The sequence below is a fragment of the Sorex fumeus genome, unplaced genomic scaffold (assembly GCF_029834395.1).
Source record: "Sorex fumeus unplaced genomic scaffold, SorFum_2.1 ptg000007l, whole genome shotgun sequence".
Classification (NCBI taxonomy): domain Eukaryota; kingdom Metazoa; phylum Chordata; class Mammalia; order Eulipotyphla; family Soricidae; genus Sorex; species Sorex fumeus.
This window is the reverse complement of record NW_026606064.1, coordinates 57,106,688-57,125,234: the sequence shown is the minus strand read 5'-3', so window position 1 is coordinate 57,125,234 and position 18,547 is coordinate 57,106,688. Positions and strand designations below refer to the sequence as shown.

The window sequence follows — 18,547 nt, the reverse complement described above, 5'->3', positions numbered from 1 at the left end:
CTCCTGGAAACCATGAATGCGGCTGCACGACCTCTTATTATCTACTTCTTACTCTTGGAGAAACTGGCAGCCTGCCGAGAGTGTCCTGCTCGCACGGCAGAGTCTGGCAAACTCCCCGTGGCATATTCAATATGCCAAAACCCAGTGGGTCTCATTCCCCTGACCCTGAAAGAGGCTCGAATGTGGTACTTTCTCAAATCTCAGGGCTAGGACGAAGGAGACATTACTGGTGCCTGCTCGAGGAAATCGATGAACAACGAGATGACAGTGATATGGGATATTACTCAGCTATGAAAAAGGTAAAGTCCTGCCATCTGCATCAGTATGGATAGATCTAAAGGGCATTATGCTAAATAAAATGTTAAATGATGAAAGACTCTTAAAATTACACTCAGATGTAAAAGATAAACAAAACCAATGAACAAACAAAAGACTATTAAGAACAAAATAGTAGTTACCAGTAAGGAAGATGGGTGGCTAAAATTGGGTCAATTTAGGGTGACACTTTATGGAATCTAGACTTTTAGTGTTATAGTGTATGTGTGTATGTATTAGTTCACATGATGTACTCTTGAAACCCATTAGTTATTTCAAAAACAAAATTAAAAAGCATGGGAGCTGGAAAAAACAGTACAAGGACTAAGACACTTACCTTGCACACATGTAGCTGACCCTGGTTTAGTTCCTGGTCCTCTGTGTATTGCCAAGAATGAGCCCTGAGCACAGCTGGGTGCAGTTTACTGCCTATATCCCAAATACATAAAAGTCTGGAGAGCAATGGATTAGGGACATCTGAAGGCCTTTAATTTGACTATCTGTGAGAACTCTCCAAGTTAAACCATGTTCTGAGCTGCTGATGAATTTTGGGGAAACAGTTTAGTTCATTATAGCAGTGAAGGTTGTGTTTGGAGAGGCAATAAATCAGTACTGGCATACTTTTTTGTGTGGGAGTGGGGGAATAGGGCACACCCAGCTGTGTTCAGGGCTCACTCATGGCGCTGTGCTCAGGGATTACACGAGGTGGTACCTGCGGGACGACTTGTAGTGCTGGGAATTAAACTGAGTCAGCCAGGTGCAAGGCAGCTCCTCACCTCCTGTACTTTCTCTCCACCCTTCCTGGCCCTTTTAGTTCTTGTGAATTTTTTTTTTGGAGGGGGAAGGGAGTTGTTACATTTGGCAGTGATCAGGGCTTATTTCTGGTTCTGTGCTCAGGGTACTGTACATAATGCCGGGGATTGAACATGGGTTGGCTGTATGCAAGGCAAGATGTGCAAACCCAGATTTGGATTTAGCTAACGTACAACACCTCTAGAGGCAAGACAGATGCACAGTCAGCAACCACACCACATAGCTTGTACCGCTGGAATTGCAATGAAGACAGGAAGCTAAAGGCAGTATGCTATCAAAGTTGATTACCAGAGCCAGTTTTCACCCAAATTATCTGCAGGACACATTGAATGCAGAGGTGGGGGTCCCCAGGAGGATCTTGAGGCAGCATAAGTACCAACTAACAATTCGCAAGTGCTACTGCAAAAATTTACACCATTTACTTAGGTATTGGTGTATAGAAGGGGGAATGCTCAAATATTTTGAAGGCTATTGGCCATGGCATTTTTTTTTTGACACAGGGTCTTAAATGACACACAGGCATCTTGTAGAATTGTCATGGGCGAAACATATTGGGGCACAATAATCAATGGAGTGAAATTATGTGTGTAAGTGCTCACAACGAAAGAGCCTAGGCTCCATGGACCCAGCTGGTAGGCATTTCTGTGTAGTCAGTGAGTCCAACATTCCCTCCATGTTTGCATCTTTGCCCTGTGGACAATCTCAGAGCCTACACAGTACCTTCTGGGCCTTCCTTTCCCTCAACTGGGTTTGGTCCCTGCCATCCCTGAGCACTGCCAGAAGTGATCCTGAGTGCAGAGCCAGGAGTAAGCCCTGAGTATAGCTGGTGGAGCCTCCAAATTAACAAATTGCTATTCTAACCCTCAATAAATCATCTCTCCAGGGCGTAGAGTTAGCTCAAAGGACTGAGAACAAACTTTGCATAGAGACCTGGGTTTGGTCCTGGCACTGTATGGTTCCCAGAGCACTGCCAGGAGTGACCCCTGAATACAGAGGTGGATTAAGCAAACCCCTGAGCAGTGGTGGTTGTGGTCCCAAAAGCAAAACAACAGATCTATAGATCTAGTTGATAAATCTAAACATTATCAATAGCAGCTAAAAGAGACCAGCAAACAAGTGCTTGAGGGAATGCTACTTTTGAGGCAACACTGCCCCCTGCAGGCATAACACAAACCGGAATGTGATCAGTTTGTGGATCTTAAATTTCAGGAAATGCTAGACATTGGAATATATTAAATATGAAGGATGTAATCAGTAAAATCTGGGAAATGTACAGGACAAATAACCTGTATATAGAGAAAAATGAGACGGGGTTATTCCAATGTATTTTAGATCATTCTTGATTAAGCTATTATTTTGGGGGCGCCACAACAAGCAGTACTCAGGGATCACTCCTGGTGTGGCATGGGGACGACCATATGGGACTCCAGGGATTGAACATGTTTGGCCTCACGCAAGGCAAGTGCTCTGTCAACCATCACTTTGGGCCCAATTTAAGCCAGGTTTTGAATAAAGATTGGTATTTAAGAGATTACTAATTTGTGGGGTATGATGGATTGTTGTGGATGCCACACCTAGTGGTCTGGGAACTGAACCCAGAGTCTAACACTTGATCTATATCCCTGGCCCCTGCTATTTGTGTTTTAAGGAGTTTATATATTCCAAAATACATACTGCAATATTGAAAAATAAAAGCACAGAACACCTGGATTTACTTCAAATTATCTGCAGGGAGGAGGCACATTAGAATGGGGTTATGGATGAAATAAAACTAGCTATGACTTGCAACTGCTAAAATCTGGAGTATCACTACTTTTATGTGATTAAAATCTTTCATAGTAATATAAGTAAGAAACAACAGTGGTGGAAGCTAGCCACCACTTGAATTCGTAATTATTTCTTCAGTTTTCTCCAGCTAAATCTGAATGACTGTGAAATTTTTAAAAAGCAAACCTAAAACACTTAAAAGTTATCAAAACAAACTCAAGATAAAAAGAATCACAGAACAGTGGTTTTCAGCCTTTTTATATCTGTGGATAGCTAAGGCAGAAATAATTTTAAGTGTTTTTAGTTTTAAAATATAACATTGAATAAAAACCTCTGTTGAAAGCAGCAGTAACTTTTGTACAGACCTGTAGTTGAAAACCACTCATACAGACTACACTGAGAAACAAAGATGAAACTCAATATTCCTGTCTAGGGCTTAACCACCGACTTCACTCACTGCTGTCCAGAAACTCTGCAACTGGGCCGGGAGAGGGCCAAGTGTCTGCTGTGTACAGGTGAGGGCTGAGTGATCCCCCAGGCTCAACAGGACCCCAGCAGCCCTGCTGCCACAAGGGATTTCAGACTTCACTGCAGTCACACAGGTGTAAGGGCTAAACCAAGACACTTGAACCTGACGAACGTAAGTGCGAGCACAATCCAATGAGTATACACCTCTCAGTAGTGCCACATCATCAACAGGGGGTGGGGGGAAAGGAAGAAGAGAGTATGCGGTATTATTAGAAAACATAACTGGGCTGAATACAGTAACATGAGTCACTATTCTATAAGACAGAATGCTATTTAGTCAGATAAAATCAACTTACTGTTTCATAGAATAACTTAAGTCATAACATGTCAAAAAATTTTCCTCTTTATTTAAACATAAAACACATTTACAGCATGCAGGTTAACTTAAAACAAAATTATATGGCGTATTACCAAACCAATATTTCTGACTACATCTTTAAGCAATGAAATTAAACCTACATATTCCACAGGTAGACCCAGACTGTTCTATCACCTCATGTCAAACTGAGAGTTAAGCACAACAGTTTTCTTAAGTTAGGCAAATAATTTAATTGATCACCATGAATAAATATGACTCTTTTATTTCACTGTTTTCCTTCTGAACAACATATCAATACCATTCAGAGGAACATTAACATATTCAGTCAAAAGAAAAGATAATGCAAACTGAAGTGACAATGTTACAGATGATCAGAGAAGTTCATTTATAAGGGCAAATGCTGTGTTTAGTGGCCTATCAAAGCAAAAAGACAGCTCACTGAAAACAAATTTATGAACTCCTTTGTACATTTTGTGAGTCTGAAATTATAAACAGAAAAGAACGGTTAAGATATTAAAAAAAAATCTAACATTGTGTATGCTGAAGCAACCACATGCTAGTTACAATTCATTGTTTGTTATGCAGCACCAATACCTGTGATGAATCTTACAAGAATGAAACTACCATACTCAGACAAAATAGAAAAAAAAAAAAAACCAAAAAACAAAACACCCTGCTTATTTTAAGAAATGACCAAAAAAAAGTTTTCATTTGAAAACAAGTATGTTCATGTGAAAGCAGCCAGACAATTTTCCATTTAAAAAACTATCCTTGCAAATGGCTGTAGCACTTTTTAAAGTTAACTACAACTCCAATCTTGTCACAAAGTTTCATCTCAGTTTTTGGAGTGTTTTGATTAGTCCTAAAAAGCAACACAGGAAAGGTTGCAGACTATAACAGCAATAATTATTGACTGTTAAAAAAATAAATAAATAAATTTATCTTTTAAATCAAAATTATTATAAAAGTGGAAATTACGATAGTTAAGGAAATAGAAAAATAAGCCAATCATGATACGAATCTTCTGACTATGGCTCCAAATTTAATACAAATATCTGTGTATAAAACTTTTTCAAAAAGTTAATTCTGCCATATCCTAACAGAACTTTCCAAGTTTCTCCACTGACTGAATAACCTTAAAACCCCATTCTCTGCTACCATAATTATAGTCAAACCCCTCCACTGATGAAGCAGTATTAAAATCTCCTCCCCTATTACTTTTATAGTTTCTTAAAAGAAACTTGACTTAATCATCTGAGGAATAAGCAGCAAAACCAGGTTCGCTTAGTACTAATTATAAAATTATGGGCTACAGCCAAAGAAAGTTGAAGATTGGTGACTTGCGAACAATTTACTATTTCTAGAATTAATAAAGCAATAAATTATAGTCTACGACAGTGTAAACATCTCAGGAATTTCAGACCAAAATGTCCTATATCTTTATAAATTTGTCATTTGTCCTGCTCTTCCACATTTCTCCTCAATTTCTGTAGGCTATAAATTTAATCAACCAATGTATCATTAACATTATAACATCACATATAATCCTATCATTTATTTGATCATATTAAAATGACAAATTCCTATCTATCCAATTTGTGTGTGCACATGTGTTTGGGGCACATCTGGTGGTGCTCAGGGCTTACTTCTGGCTCTGCACTCAGGGATCACTCCTGGTTGGGCTCGGGAACCACATAACGCAGGGGTTCCGAGGATCAAAATCAGGTTGGCCACATGCAAGGCAAGGGCCTACCCACTGTACTATATCTATCTGGCCCCTATATCTATCCAATTCTTATGTTAATTACCAGGTTCATCAAAATGAAGCAGGATATTTTCATTCATCAAACAAATTGATTCTAGAATTTGGAAGGAGAAATATAGTTTCCTTCCCAAACTCTCAAACTGAGATCTGATTTTAATATTGTAAATATTTCTATGCAGGATAATCCAGCAACAGGCATTTTGTGAGATAAACAATTAAGCAGCCTTGCTCAAGTCTCAAATGCCTAGGCAGTTTTACAGTTTCAGTGTCAAACAGTAGTTTTCAGAAGCAAACCAGAGATGACACAAAAAATTTAACTCTGAAACCATTTCAAGGAATTTTATAGTACTGATCTATTTTGTCAGCATGTAGTGTTCTAAGTTGTAAATTTGAAATATATCAATATATCATCTAAATGCTTCATTTTTCCTAAAACAAGGAAGACATTTTAATAAGAAAAGGAAAATAAGCAGTAGCAGCTAGATAATTTAAACTGAAGATTAAAATAAACACACACAAAAACAAGTACAAAAAACACAATCCTATATGATACAGTAAGCTTGGCACAGTGAAGACTAAATTTAAGACATGAAAGACAAACTGTGTAATAAATAGGGCCACAGTTGTAAACTGTCATTTTCCCTCCTAAGACGACACAATTGCACTCTAGTGTTGGGAAGCAGCGGAGTTTACAAGAAGAGTGGGTAGGAAACAGCTGTACAGGCCAGGGATGATTTATACACTTAAAAAGTTATTAGTTCTACAGTTCCCAAGGGGGCAGAGGTTATAGTCACTGAATGGTATCATGTCCTCTTCATACTTCAATCATTTCCAACACCTAAAAATGAGAGTAGAAAATGTATTTTTATTTACATAAGACTTAAGATAATCATAAGGGCATAAAACAATAGCTTAAAAAATTGGAGTCAACAGTTTCAACCATTCTCCAAAGTAAAAAGATGGCAATAGTAAAGATTTGATTTCTTCCCATTTCATTTACCCCGTAGGCAGAACCCCCTTAAAAGCAGTAAAATTAGCTCTTTGTTCTTATTCTTCCCAAGAGATTATGAAATATCTCCCCAGGTGATTATGAATCACATTTCAAAAAGATAATTAAAAGGGTGATAGTATAGGAGTTAAGGTAATACAAGGCATCTAGCACAACCAAGTTTAATCTCCAGTCCTACGGGGCCCAAACTGCATTTGCATGTTGAGCCTGGTTGGCTAAGAACGACCAGGAAAGGCTCCTGAGCACTGCTAACAAGGCCTCAAAAAACAAACAAACAAAAAAAACCCAAGCAAACAAACAAACAAAAAGCCCCCAAAAACAGAACCACCACCAACAATGATGAATGAATAAAATGGAAACATAACAGACAGTGACATTCTTAGAGACCACTACTGGAAATGCTACCCAGAGGAGCTACACAAACGGAGGAGTAAGGCATGTGAATGGATAGATAGAAGAGGTATCTATGATAGGAAAGGTGGAAACAAACTATTTCAGCAGTAATGACTACTGGAGACGTTGTCCTCATATCAAATTGTCTACTAACCCATAGGCTCTGAAAGACCCTTTTCAAAGGATTAAGCAAAAACTAGAAGACCAGGGGCTGGAGCGATAGCACAGCGGGTAGGGCGTTTGCCTTGCACGAGGCCAAGCCGGGTTCAATTCAGTAATTCCTGAGTGCAGAGCCAGGAGTAACACCTGTGCATTGTCAGGTGTGACCCAAAAAGCAAAACAAAACAAAACAAAACAAAACAAACTAGAAGACCAGCCACATGAAATTTAGTACTAATGGTGTAATTACTATAAATATATTGCTACTGCCCCCCAAATGAAGACTGCTTCAAAATGTTTCCACAATACTTTGTTTTCCCTTGTTTTTCTTATTAAAATAAAAAACCACTATTCTTTTGACTAGTAATGAAATAGACTTCTGCAGAATTATAATTTTCTAATAACACTGGCTTGAAAACCTAGCTTGTTAGGTTTCCTGTCTCCCTCATGTGTCCCTCCAAAATGTTGTCATTACACTAGGATTAGAACTACCTTCAAGCTAAGACTAGCTATATTAACAAGGACCAAGGTTTAGTCTCTGGCAAATGTCATGAGTTCAAAGATTTTTGACTGGGAACCCTACAGGGCTGGGGACCACCTGCTAAGCATGCACTCCTACTAAGTAACCCCCCCTCCCAAATCGTATTTTGATTTTGTATCAACTGTTTGAACCTTTAAAGTTATAATATGCCAGGGCCAGGAATGGCTCAGAGGGTCAGACAGAGTGCATGCTTTGTACCGTGGGAGGTCTGAACTTGGTCCCGCACAACATGGATCCCCAAGCACTGTGATGGGAGAAGTCCCAGAGCACCGCTGGGTATGGATCCAAAAAAGAAAAGTCATAATACGTATAAAGAAAATTTCTTCTTTTTGATTTTGAGGATCACACAGCTGTGATCAGAGTTTATTTCTGGCTCTGTGCTTTGGGAATCACTCCAGGCAGTGCTCGGGGAACCATGTGCAATGCCAGGAACTGAGCCTAAGTTAGTGGTGTGCAAGGCAAGCCTTACCCACTCTTTCTTCAACCTAGGAGAATCTTGAAAGATACAATACATTGCGTGGCATCTCTGGATAACTCACTCTGATCTTCTAATTGTAATTTTTTAATACCCTCCCCACCTCTGTCCCCTGGAACAGATATAAACTATACAGTTAAATATTCACAACAATCTGAGTTTTACAGAAGACATTCAGATTAGACATTCAGAGTAGACATACAAATAAGGACACAGGGCTGGAGAGACAGTAGAGTGGTTAAGTAAGTAGACTGACTTGTATGAGGCTGACACGAGTTTGATCCCCAAAACTGCAGTTAATCCCTGAGCAGTATCACTTGAGCATACCACCCAACACCCCAATTGTAAGGAAGAGTACATAGAAATGATACAAAGGAAAACATATGGGGGCTGATGAGAGTGCAGCAGGTAGAGTGCTTGCCTTACATGTGGCCAACCTGGGTTCAATCCCCAGTATCTTGTATCGTCCCTGGGGAGCACTGCCAAGAATAATTCCTGAATGCAGAGCTAGGCGCAATCCCTGACACTGCTGGGTGTGACCCAAAAAACAAACCAAAAAGGGGGAAATATGTGGTCTATTAAGTATGAGAAAACCAAGTTTATTAATGTATCAATGATATACTGATTTTTGAATGGGAGACTAACAACCAAGAGTAGTGAAGATAAGAACCAGGAGGTCTGCCTGACGGCTTGGAAACCAGCCTTACATGCTGGGAGAAAAGGCAGCTCAGATAGAGAAGAGAACCCCAAATAAAGGATGTTGGGAGAACCCATTCAGGTTGAAAGATGCATGCTGAAAGTAGACTACAGACCAAACATAATGGCCGCTCAATACCTCTCCTGCAAACCACAACATCCAAAAGGAGAGAGAGAGCAAAAGGGAATGCCCTGCCCCAGAGGTGGGGCAGGGTGGTGGGGGATGAGGTGGGGGAGGTAGGAGGGATGCTAGGTCCATTGGTGGTGGAAAATGGGCACTGGTGGAGGAATAGGTACTTGACTATTGTATGACTGAAATGCAAGCACAAAAGTTTGTAAGTATGTAACTGTACCTCACGGTGATTCACTAATAAATAATAATAATAATAATAATAATAATAAACAATATGCTGATTTTTGCCCTATTTTTGCTTGCAAAGCAAGCCTTACCCACTGCCCTCTCTTCAGTCCAAGAGAATTTTCAAAGATAAAATACATTCTGTGGCACCTCTGGATAACTCACATATACTTTGTAATTTTTTTTATAAAGATGTAACAAAATGGACAATATCATCAGCTAAGAGGCAAGTTTGTAAAGTCTTCCTATATAGCAGTGTTAATATGCTATAAAAACCTTAAGAGCCAGACAAAATGGTGCAGTGCCTTGGACTGCATGCCTTGTAAGCAGGTCATGAGTTCAAAGCCTCAGGGTCCCATACGTGCTGATATATTCCTCACGGCTCCACTGTGTAGGAGCTCTGGTGCCACAAGAAACCTACACTGCCATCCAGTGTTTGAGTACCACAAAATGGAGTACAATCCCCACATCTAAGAAAAATGCATAAGTGCCACAGCCAAGAGTGTGTGTGACCCTTAATCATTTCAGCAACAGCATCAGCTAGAAGAATCAAGGAAAGGAAAGAGGGAAGGGAGGGAAAAACCTTTACACTTCACACTTCTGGGGGCTAATCTGGAAACTAATCTAAAAGGCGAAAGGAAATAAAAGATACTTCACAGTTCAAGTTTCATGTAGGGAAGTTTAACTATTAGAAAATTTCATGTTTGGAAAAAACACAATGGAGTGTCTAGTAAAAGTTATATACTATGACATTAACCAATAGCTTTAAAAAGTAAGGCTACAAATATTAACAGAACTTAAGTAGAAGAAACTGTCAAGTTGTTTTTGTAACATGATACATTTGAAAAAAGACACTAAGTGGGGGGGCTGGAGTGATAGTACAGTGGGTACCGTGATTGCCTTGCCCATGGCTGACTCAGGTTTGATCCCTGGCATGCCTTATGGTCCCCAAAGCACTGCCAGGAGTAACTCCTGGGTGTAGAGCCAGGAGTAACCTCTGAACGTTGTAGGGTGTGATTCAAAAAAACAAAACCACCACCACCACCACAACAAAAACCCACATTAAAAACGTATGATCCAAGAAAATGTAACACTAACTAATGGTAGAACATTCCCATTTAGAGCTGTAATTCAAACCCCAGATAAAAAACCTACAAACCTGTGGGTAACGCATGAAGCCTACGCTTGTTTGCCTCCTCCACCTCTGACTGCCACTGGCTGGCTGTTCTGAACAAACGCACCTCCTCCACGAATTGCACTTGGATGAGTAGGAGAAGCAGCGGGATGTTGCCCAGGACGAATAGGTTTAGCTAACAGGAAAAACAAAAACCAACTTTAGAATTTACACGTGGATGAAATGACTATGTCTCTGTGTTTTACTTCTCCTCCCTAGTTCTTATTTAGGATCAGAGCCATAGTACAGTGGGCAGGGCATTTGCTTTGCACGCAGTTGACCCGGGTTCGATCTCTGGCATCCCATATGGTTCTTCAATACCACCAGGAGTAACCCCTGAACATTGCTGGGTATGACCCAAAAGCAAAAAATAAACTTTGCTCTTCTCCAACAATGCCATTAATTCGGTTAAATTAGAAAATAAAGACAAATACTTTTCAAGTAAGTTACAACATTCAAACTTAACAGGGCTTCTTCAACCTCCTTACACCGATGGACCAGAAACCAGCATTCAGAACCAAGGTGGTAGACTAGCTAATGCCAGACTAACAAATCTTGGGCTAAAGGTTCTAATGTGCTCTACTAACCAATCTGAGCAGAATGTCCTCTTCTGGCCATATTCTTTGACCTCACCGCTTCCTTTATACGATCTACTTCTTGTTGATAGCGTTTGCGATCACGAGATGCATTTTCTTTGGCTTCTTTCAGTGCTGATTCCAAAGCTTTCACTCTTTCTGCTGTGGCTCTCAGTCGCTTTTCCAACTTAGGAAGTTCACAGCGAAGATCTGCATTATCACGTACCAACTATGATACAAAGGAAAAAAATGCATTCTAGCTTTGTCAAGATGACTTGAGGAAATGTTAAGTATTTCATAATTTCTCTTAAGAAATAAAACTATGTTTTATATTAAGATTTACCATTTAGCTAATTTAGTGTAGGTATCAACACGCAAGGGATATACATATCCATCTATTACATATTAATTTCTCACAAAAATATCTTCACTGTTTTGGGGAGATGGGAGATTTTTTTTCCTTTTCTGAAGACACGACAATAGCCAGTACGTTCAGTAAGATGCTAATTCGGTAGAAATGAAAAAAAAAATATATATATAGGCATTTGGGCCACATCGTGGGGTGCTGGGGATTCAAACGAGGGTTAGCCACTTGCAAAAATAGATAGCACATTAATCCCCGTACTCTTTCTCCAGTCCTGAATATTCTTTTAGACACAGTAAGACCTACAAGTAAACAAAAACTCAGGAAACTCCTTTGAAAGTGCTAAAAAAAGGTTAAACTTGCTTGGAGCCAGAGCAGTAGCACAAATGGGTAGGGTGTTTGCCTTGCATGCAGCCGGCATTGGTTCAATACCCTAATCCCGCTTGGAGTGATGCCTGAGCAAAGAATCTAGAGATAAGGAGGAAGCCCTCAGCAAGCCAACTGTGTTCCAAAACCAAATAATAATAATAATAATAGTAATAATAATAATGTTAAACGTTCCTGAAATTCTAATGTAAACATCAAGTTTAACTAGTGAAGATACATAACAAGCGCTTAAACAAACAAACAAACAAACAAAACAAAATAAAAAGCAAAATTACACACAGCGCTATTTTTCAAAATTACCATGAATAAACTGAAAAGAACTAAAATCCTAGAAAGGGAATGTTTTTACCCACCTCCTTTTCACAAGAATTGTTAAAAATACCCCTTTAAATGCTAGATAAAATAATGTAATAGCTGAGTATAAAAATTCCTTAGGACGGGCTGGAGCAATAGCAAAGTGGGTAGGTCGTTTGCCTTGCACGTGGCTGACCTGGGTTCGATTCCCAGCATTCCATATGGTCCCCTGAGCACTGCCAGGAGCGATTCCTGAGTGCAGAGCCAGAAGTAACCCAAAAGCCAAAAAAAAAATTCTTAGGACACTAAAATAAACAGCTGCCTAGCTTCAATTTTTGTGTAAAATGTTGCAATTACCACAAAACATATTCTTTATTACCTGTTTGTGCACTTTAGTGAGCTGTTCAAGATTATTTTCAAGAAAGGAGATTTTCTGCTTTTGGGCAGCGCTGCCTCCAGTGTCATCGGAATCCACCTCAGCACTCTAGAAGATGATCACGATGAAAAAACTGTTAGTTCAACTCCCAAAACTTACATCAAAACTTCACTCATGAACACAAAGAATCACACTAAGCAGAATTTATACATGTAACCACCCTGCATTGTTCATTACCTTTTTAACTCTAGTGGCCAGGTCCTGAACAAAGAGTTTCCTCAAGTTGTGTAAAGTTTGAAGTTCTTTTGCCTTGAAAGAGGAACAGCAACATTTTGGAACTTAAATTCAGTTTAAAAAAAAATAAAAAACATAAAAAAAAGGGGGGGGAATAGGGGGCCCAGGGGCGGAGCTTCAGTAAACATTCCCCAATCTCATTTATTTCCAAGTTTTTCTTACCACTGTCTCTTCTAAACCCTTCAAGTCTTGTCTTGCTTGTTCTCGTCTATCTTGCATAACTCTAAACAGTAAAAGAACAGAAATTTGTATTTCAAATTTTGGGTCCACAAAAATCATAGCTTTATTTTAGTACAAGAGTGAAATCAAGTCTGAAAGGAATAAAAAATGTGGGGGTGGCGGGGTGGAGAATAATGTCAGGGATCAAGACCCAGACTTGTAAGGCATGCACTCTTACAATGCTTTACTTTAAAAAAAAAAAAACAGCTGTATCCTTTAAGAGAAAATTTAATTTACCTTATCTTTTAAATCTACACTTTGTTAGCATTAAACTCACATAGCCAAAGATAAAACATGGCAGACTTCAAAGAATAAGGAGCAGTCCTTCTAAACTGAGAAATTTTTACGTGATACCAGGAATTTAGGAGAATGAGACCCATCATTGTTACTGGTATTTGGCATATTTGGTACGCCACGGGGAGTTTGCCAGACTCTGCCCTGTGGGCAGGCTACCTTCGATAGCCTGCAAGTTTGTCCAAAGTAGGAATGAGATAGTAAGATGTCATAAAAAGATGTCCTGATAAGATGGGTCTCATTCTCCTAAAGAGCCTTGAATATAATCTCAGGGCTAGGATGAAAGAGACGTTACTGGGGCCTGCTCGAGGCAATCGACGAATAACAGGATGATGAATGAATGAATGAAAACCAGGAATTTAACTATATAAAACAGGTATACAAATCAAACACCGATAATAAATCACACAGTAAATTTTAAACAACTTCATATGAGATAACAACCCATAGTTTACAAAGGCAAATTTAAAATATGCTACATAGAACACATTTATTCAAAATAACTCAGATTAACTTGGAATGAGATTCTAATTAGAAGTAAAAACACTTTAGAGCATATATATCCCAAACAAAAAAATGGATGCAATTCAGAAGGATCTGTGTAAAACTGAGATGGTCCTCATAATGAGACAATCCTAACAATAACAGTTAAAATATTTTCTCACAAATTCAAGGCATTCAAGACCTCAGATTCTAAAAAATGAGAACTACAGTCTTAGTAAATTGAGATAAATGGTTAGTTTGTTCAAAAAGCAAGGCTAAAATTTATGCAAGATCATATTTGGCAGAAAGTCATTTTTGGGGCAGATATGAAAATCTAAATTACTTAATGTCATGGTTCAATTAATTTTGTGATAAATTGAAAACGAAAGTGGCACAGAAACAGCAAGCAGTTGATAAATACAAATCTGAATCTTGACTAGCACTGAAGTGACTTTACTGTCACTAACATACAAGAATATATAGCAAGCTTTTAGGTATAAGCCAGTGCACTTCAGAGGCCTTCAGGAAAGCACAAGGAGTTTCTATGCAGGTGGGCCAGCTGTGGTACAAGGAGAGGGCATGGGGGACTACAGGACTCTGTGCATTTCTGTCATCTGAATGCTGAACTGTACCCATTTATTATCACCACACTCTAACCAACTGAGATAGCCGGCCAACTGTATCCATTTATAATGAGGTGGAAATTGTCTCAGTGCTGTGAGCTGGTTTCTAACAAAATGAATCACAGGGCACAGAAATCCAGATTTAAAACTGCTTGGTCTTGTGGGGTGGGGATGGGAGAAAAAGAGAGAGAACAGAGAAGGGGATAGAGAGGAGAGGAATTAGGGAGTGGGGGAGAGAGAAAGAATAGCAAGGAGAGTGGAGAGAGAGAGAGAGAGTGAATAGAGAGAGGACAGTGGAGAGGGAGAAAGAGCGAACAAGAGATTGATCGTGAAAGACAGAAACCCAAAGAAAGAGTTCAATTTAGTATTAGAAACCAGAAAGCTTGCCTAGGCAAGAAGACCCTTACCATTCCCAAACCTAGCCCTTTCTTTGTTTTGATTATCAGTAAGAGAAGTGTGCTAGTGTGCTGCAGGGGACCAAGACACAGGGAATTTACCTGGTGTCCACTGCTCCAGATGAGTTTTCAGAACCCACCTGGTTCTAGAAACAGGCTACCCCATTCTCTGTAAAAACCTATGACCATGCAGAGGAGATGGATACTTGGAGCACAAGAGTCCAACAACTTCCTATATACACTAGCTTGTTTCCTATAAAGTTTTTCTCAATCTATTTTGAAACCGAAAATAAAAACCTATGCCCATAAGCCTGTACAAAGTAAAAAGTGTATATATTGGATGTACCTGAAATACCAGCAATACTGATCCTAGCATTTAAACTCGAATTGAAAAAATTTACTCACGTAAGTTCATGTAGTTTTCTACTCTTTTCCTGATCTGTAGCTTTCAACTTCTCATGTTCTACTCTCAGACGTTCCTGTTCTAACATCATTTTCTGGTTTTGGCTGAAAAGGGAAAACAAAAATATAACAGAATATCAACATCTTCATTTCCTGTATGCTGTCCCTTACAGGAGGACCATTTGTACTTTTCATATTTTGATTTGAAACAAATATTTCATCCCTTTTATCTTTTATTACCTTGAATCACTGTCCCCAATTAATTAGGCTATTAAGACCAGTGTCCTAAACTTTATCATCATTTGTATATTATTTAGTATCCTCCAACACTAAGACCAAATCATAACTTAGCTGTATACTTTCAGTTCCCATAAATTCTATGACCACATGTATGAGATTATAGAGGAAAAAAAATTATTTCAGATGAACTAAACATTATTTCTCAGTGAAATTTTTGTTCTGTTTTTGGGATCATAACTGACTGTACTCAAGGCTTACTCAGATCTGTGCTTGGGGGACCATACGTAGCACCAGGGATTGAACTGGAGTGATCGTATGCAAGATAAATGCCTAACCCCCTGTACTACCTCTCTGGCCCCTCAGTTAATTCCCATCAACCCTGTCCCCAGTAGTGTTGGAGATTTAAGCCAGGCCCTCACACATACAAGGCCAGACTATTCTGCTGAGTCTGGGAACCTGGACCACATCCAATGAGGCTAGAGGGAGGTAGAGGTACATTCTCTCCCTCTTAAGTCATCAACTGGGTACCAGCTAAGCACATATAAGGAAATGATATGAAGAGATGGGGGTATCTTATCTATAATAGAGGGCAGAGATGGAGAAATATTTCGAAGTTACATCAAGAAAACAAAAACCAAAGCAAAATCCAAAAAATAAAGTTTGAATAAAGTTTCAAAAACAATGGGCAGTGGGGACCAGGGGGACAGCTCAAAGGGCTCCAGAGCAGCACGTGCCTTACATGCAGAAACCCATGGTTTGATATCTGGCACCACCAGGCCCCAAGCACAAGCACGATGGATCTCTCTCGACAGAACTGGCCCAAAACCAAAGCAAAGAATATATATAACACATACACATAACTCAGAAGTTACACTCCTAAATAAAAAACTATTTCTCAAGTCAAATTTAATTTCAGCAAAAATGTTTCCAATATACCCATACTTCCCATTAGTAATCAATTATTTTCTAAGCATTCAATCTCTTTCAACTTTTAATATCTTAAAGCAAGAAAGAAGGGAGTACTTACTCTTGAAGATCAGTAATAACCTTTTCTTTTGCCTCAACTTCATCTCTCAAGCTACTAATTTGTTTCTGATGAGTTTCTCTGTGGCTTTGGATCTGCTGTTCAACAGCTTGCTTTAATTATTAAAAAACAAAAATACATGTTAATGAAGTCCAATTCTACAAGATAAAAATGGATTAAAACTATCTTAAGCCATAGAATCCAATGTCATGTCAAACTTGCCTTAACTTCATTTGCAGTCTGAACTTTATTTAAGTGCTCCTTTTCCATTTCGTGAACCTTTTCTGTGGGGAGACAGGAAAAACCCTTCCAGTTATTCATTCACTTAGAAATACATGGGTTTCAAAAGGGATATTCACATCCCTTACCAATACTATAATACTTGGCTTTATTACTTTATCCTGCTTTTATTCATTTCTTTTATCATTTCCAGCTTTTCAGGTTTAAGCCCCAGATTTAATCCCCAGAATCACATGGCCTTCCTCTACATCCACACAACCAGGTATGACCCCAAAACAAAAAAAAAAACATGAAAGGCTTAAGCTGAATGATTAAGTTGCTTGTCTGGCATGCAGTCAACCCTGGTTCAATCCCTGGCACTGCATGGTCCCCGAAGTACCACTGGGTGTGGCCTACCCCAAATCCCCACCAGGGGTTAGTCCTGATTTTGCACTCAGTAATCACTCCTGTTGGTGCTAGGAGGGAGGTATCCGGGGTGCCTGGGATGGAACCTGGGTTAGCTGCATGCAAGGCTAGCACCCTACCCACTGTAATATCTCTCCACCCCCTCTTTGCCCAATTGCTAAACAGATGGCTTGGGACACACTGAGGAAATGAGGCAGCTTTCCAAGAACCGATATCAAGAAACAATACAACATAGACACAGATGCAAAAAGACACACATACACCTTCATTATACCTTGTGGGAAATTCCCTGGCAACTTTTTCAGTTGATTTAGGTTCTCTGATTTATAGTACATCAATGATGGTTTCCCATGCACATAATTCCAACACCACACCCATCACTAGTATATCCACCTCCCTGCTCCAACAGCCCTCCCATTTAACCCCATCCTCTACCAACTCAACTGATGGATCAGTTCTAGACTGGCAAATTTATATAATACTAATTTCAAATTGTTTCCAAAAGTCACATTAAATTGTATCACTTGCTTATTAACTCTTCATGCCATCTGTAATCCTATTCTTTAGTATGAATGTAGGCTTACTACCATTACTGTATAAAGAATAAATCAGTATAAATATAACTCACAAATAACTGGAAATTATTACTTACCTTGTGCTCGAAGCTGGACTAGCTCCTCACTAAGGGAATCAACAGATTCCTCTAGCTGTCTTTTCTTTTGCTCCACGTTCTGAAGGTATTCAGTCAATGATTTGATTTTTGCTTCATGCTATGGGAAAAAATATATACTAAGTAGGAAAATCTAACACATACCTCTTACAAAGAATATCTGGTAGTAAGTTTACCTCTCAAGCCAAATACAACAGATTTAAAGAAAACAGTATTAAATGTTCAGGGACCAAAGTTACAGTAAGAGTTTAATCAACAAAACGGTTATCTATGTAGTTTATTAACATGCACACTAAGATACTGAAGGTTAAGATATGAGATAAAATGCTTATGGCTATCTCCATTTGATCTTACCATCTACCCTTCTACAATTTCTACACGGTGAATGGCCTCATGTATCTATCTGACGGTCAAAGACACACACTAGCCCTGCCATTTTGTCTACCCGAGAATTCTTCCATATTCTTCAACTGTTATACCAGTCACATATTTTTTTCTAGTAAATTTCTCCCTTAACATATACATTAGCAAATAAAACCACTTAAACAATTCATCACTGCAGCTAGTCTAGGGAATAAAATAAACCGACTAGCAACCTTTTCCTGTTACTCAAAATAAGGAAGAAGTTGTTTATAACACATACTTGGGAGATTCGAAGCTGGCATGCTGCTAACTCCTTTTCATTTTCCTCCATTTTTTTGTTGCTCTCAGTCTGTGTGCCTTCTAACTGCTTACAGCGTTTTACCATTGTTTTTACTTCTGATTTCATTTTGCTAATGTAGAGTCTTGCAACAGTGAACTCTTCATCTATCATGCCAGTTCCCTCAGGTTGCTGCAAGACAAAGTGAAATAAAAATTAAAGGCAAAAATGTCCAATGTATTTACCCAATTTGAACCTAAAATCTTAAAACAAAAATATATATTTACAATAAATTAAAGCTAAATTTTTG

At 38.9% G+C, this 18,547-nt stretch overlaps 1 protein-coding gene across 1 annotated transcript in view; it reads right to left on the bottom strand.

The window, feature by feature from the left end:
- Positions 1-3,748: 3,748 nt before the first annotated feature.
- Positions 3,749-18,547, bottom strand: part of KIF5B (kinesin family member 5B) — a 50,444-nt gene continuing 35,645 nt past the window's right edge. The window contains exons 16-26 of the mRNA XM_056131064.1: positions 18,241-18,429; positions 17,580-17,697; positions 16,501-16,566; positions 16,286-16,391; positions 15,022-15,123; positions 12,765-12,825; positions 12,546-12,617; positions 12,312-12,416; positions 10,900-11,116; positions 10,298-10,448; positions 3,749-6,345 (exon numbers count right to left, since the gene is read on the bottom strand). Of these exons, the coding sequence (XP_055987039.1) occupies positions 10,318-10,448; positions 10,900-11,116; positions 12,312-12,416; positions 12,546-12,617; positions 12,765-12,825; positions 15,022-15,123; positions 16,286-16,391; positions 16,501-16,566; positions 17,580-17,697; positions 18,241-18,429 (1,167 nt within the window). The 3' untranslated portion in view covers positions 3,749-6,345; positions 10,298-10,317. The remainder of the gene's footprint in view (positions 6,346-10,297; positions 10,449-10,899; positions 11,117-12,311; positions 12,417-12,545; positions 12,618-12,764; positions 12,826-15,021; positions 15,124-16,285; positions 16,392-16,500; positions 16,567-17,579; positions 17,698-18,240; positions 18,430-18,547) is intronic.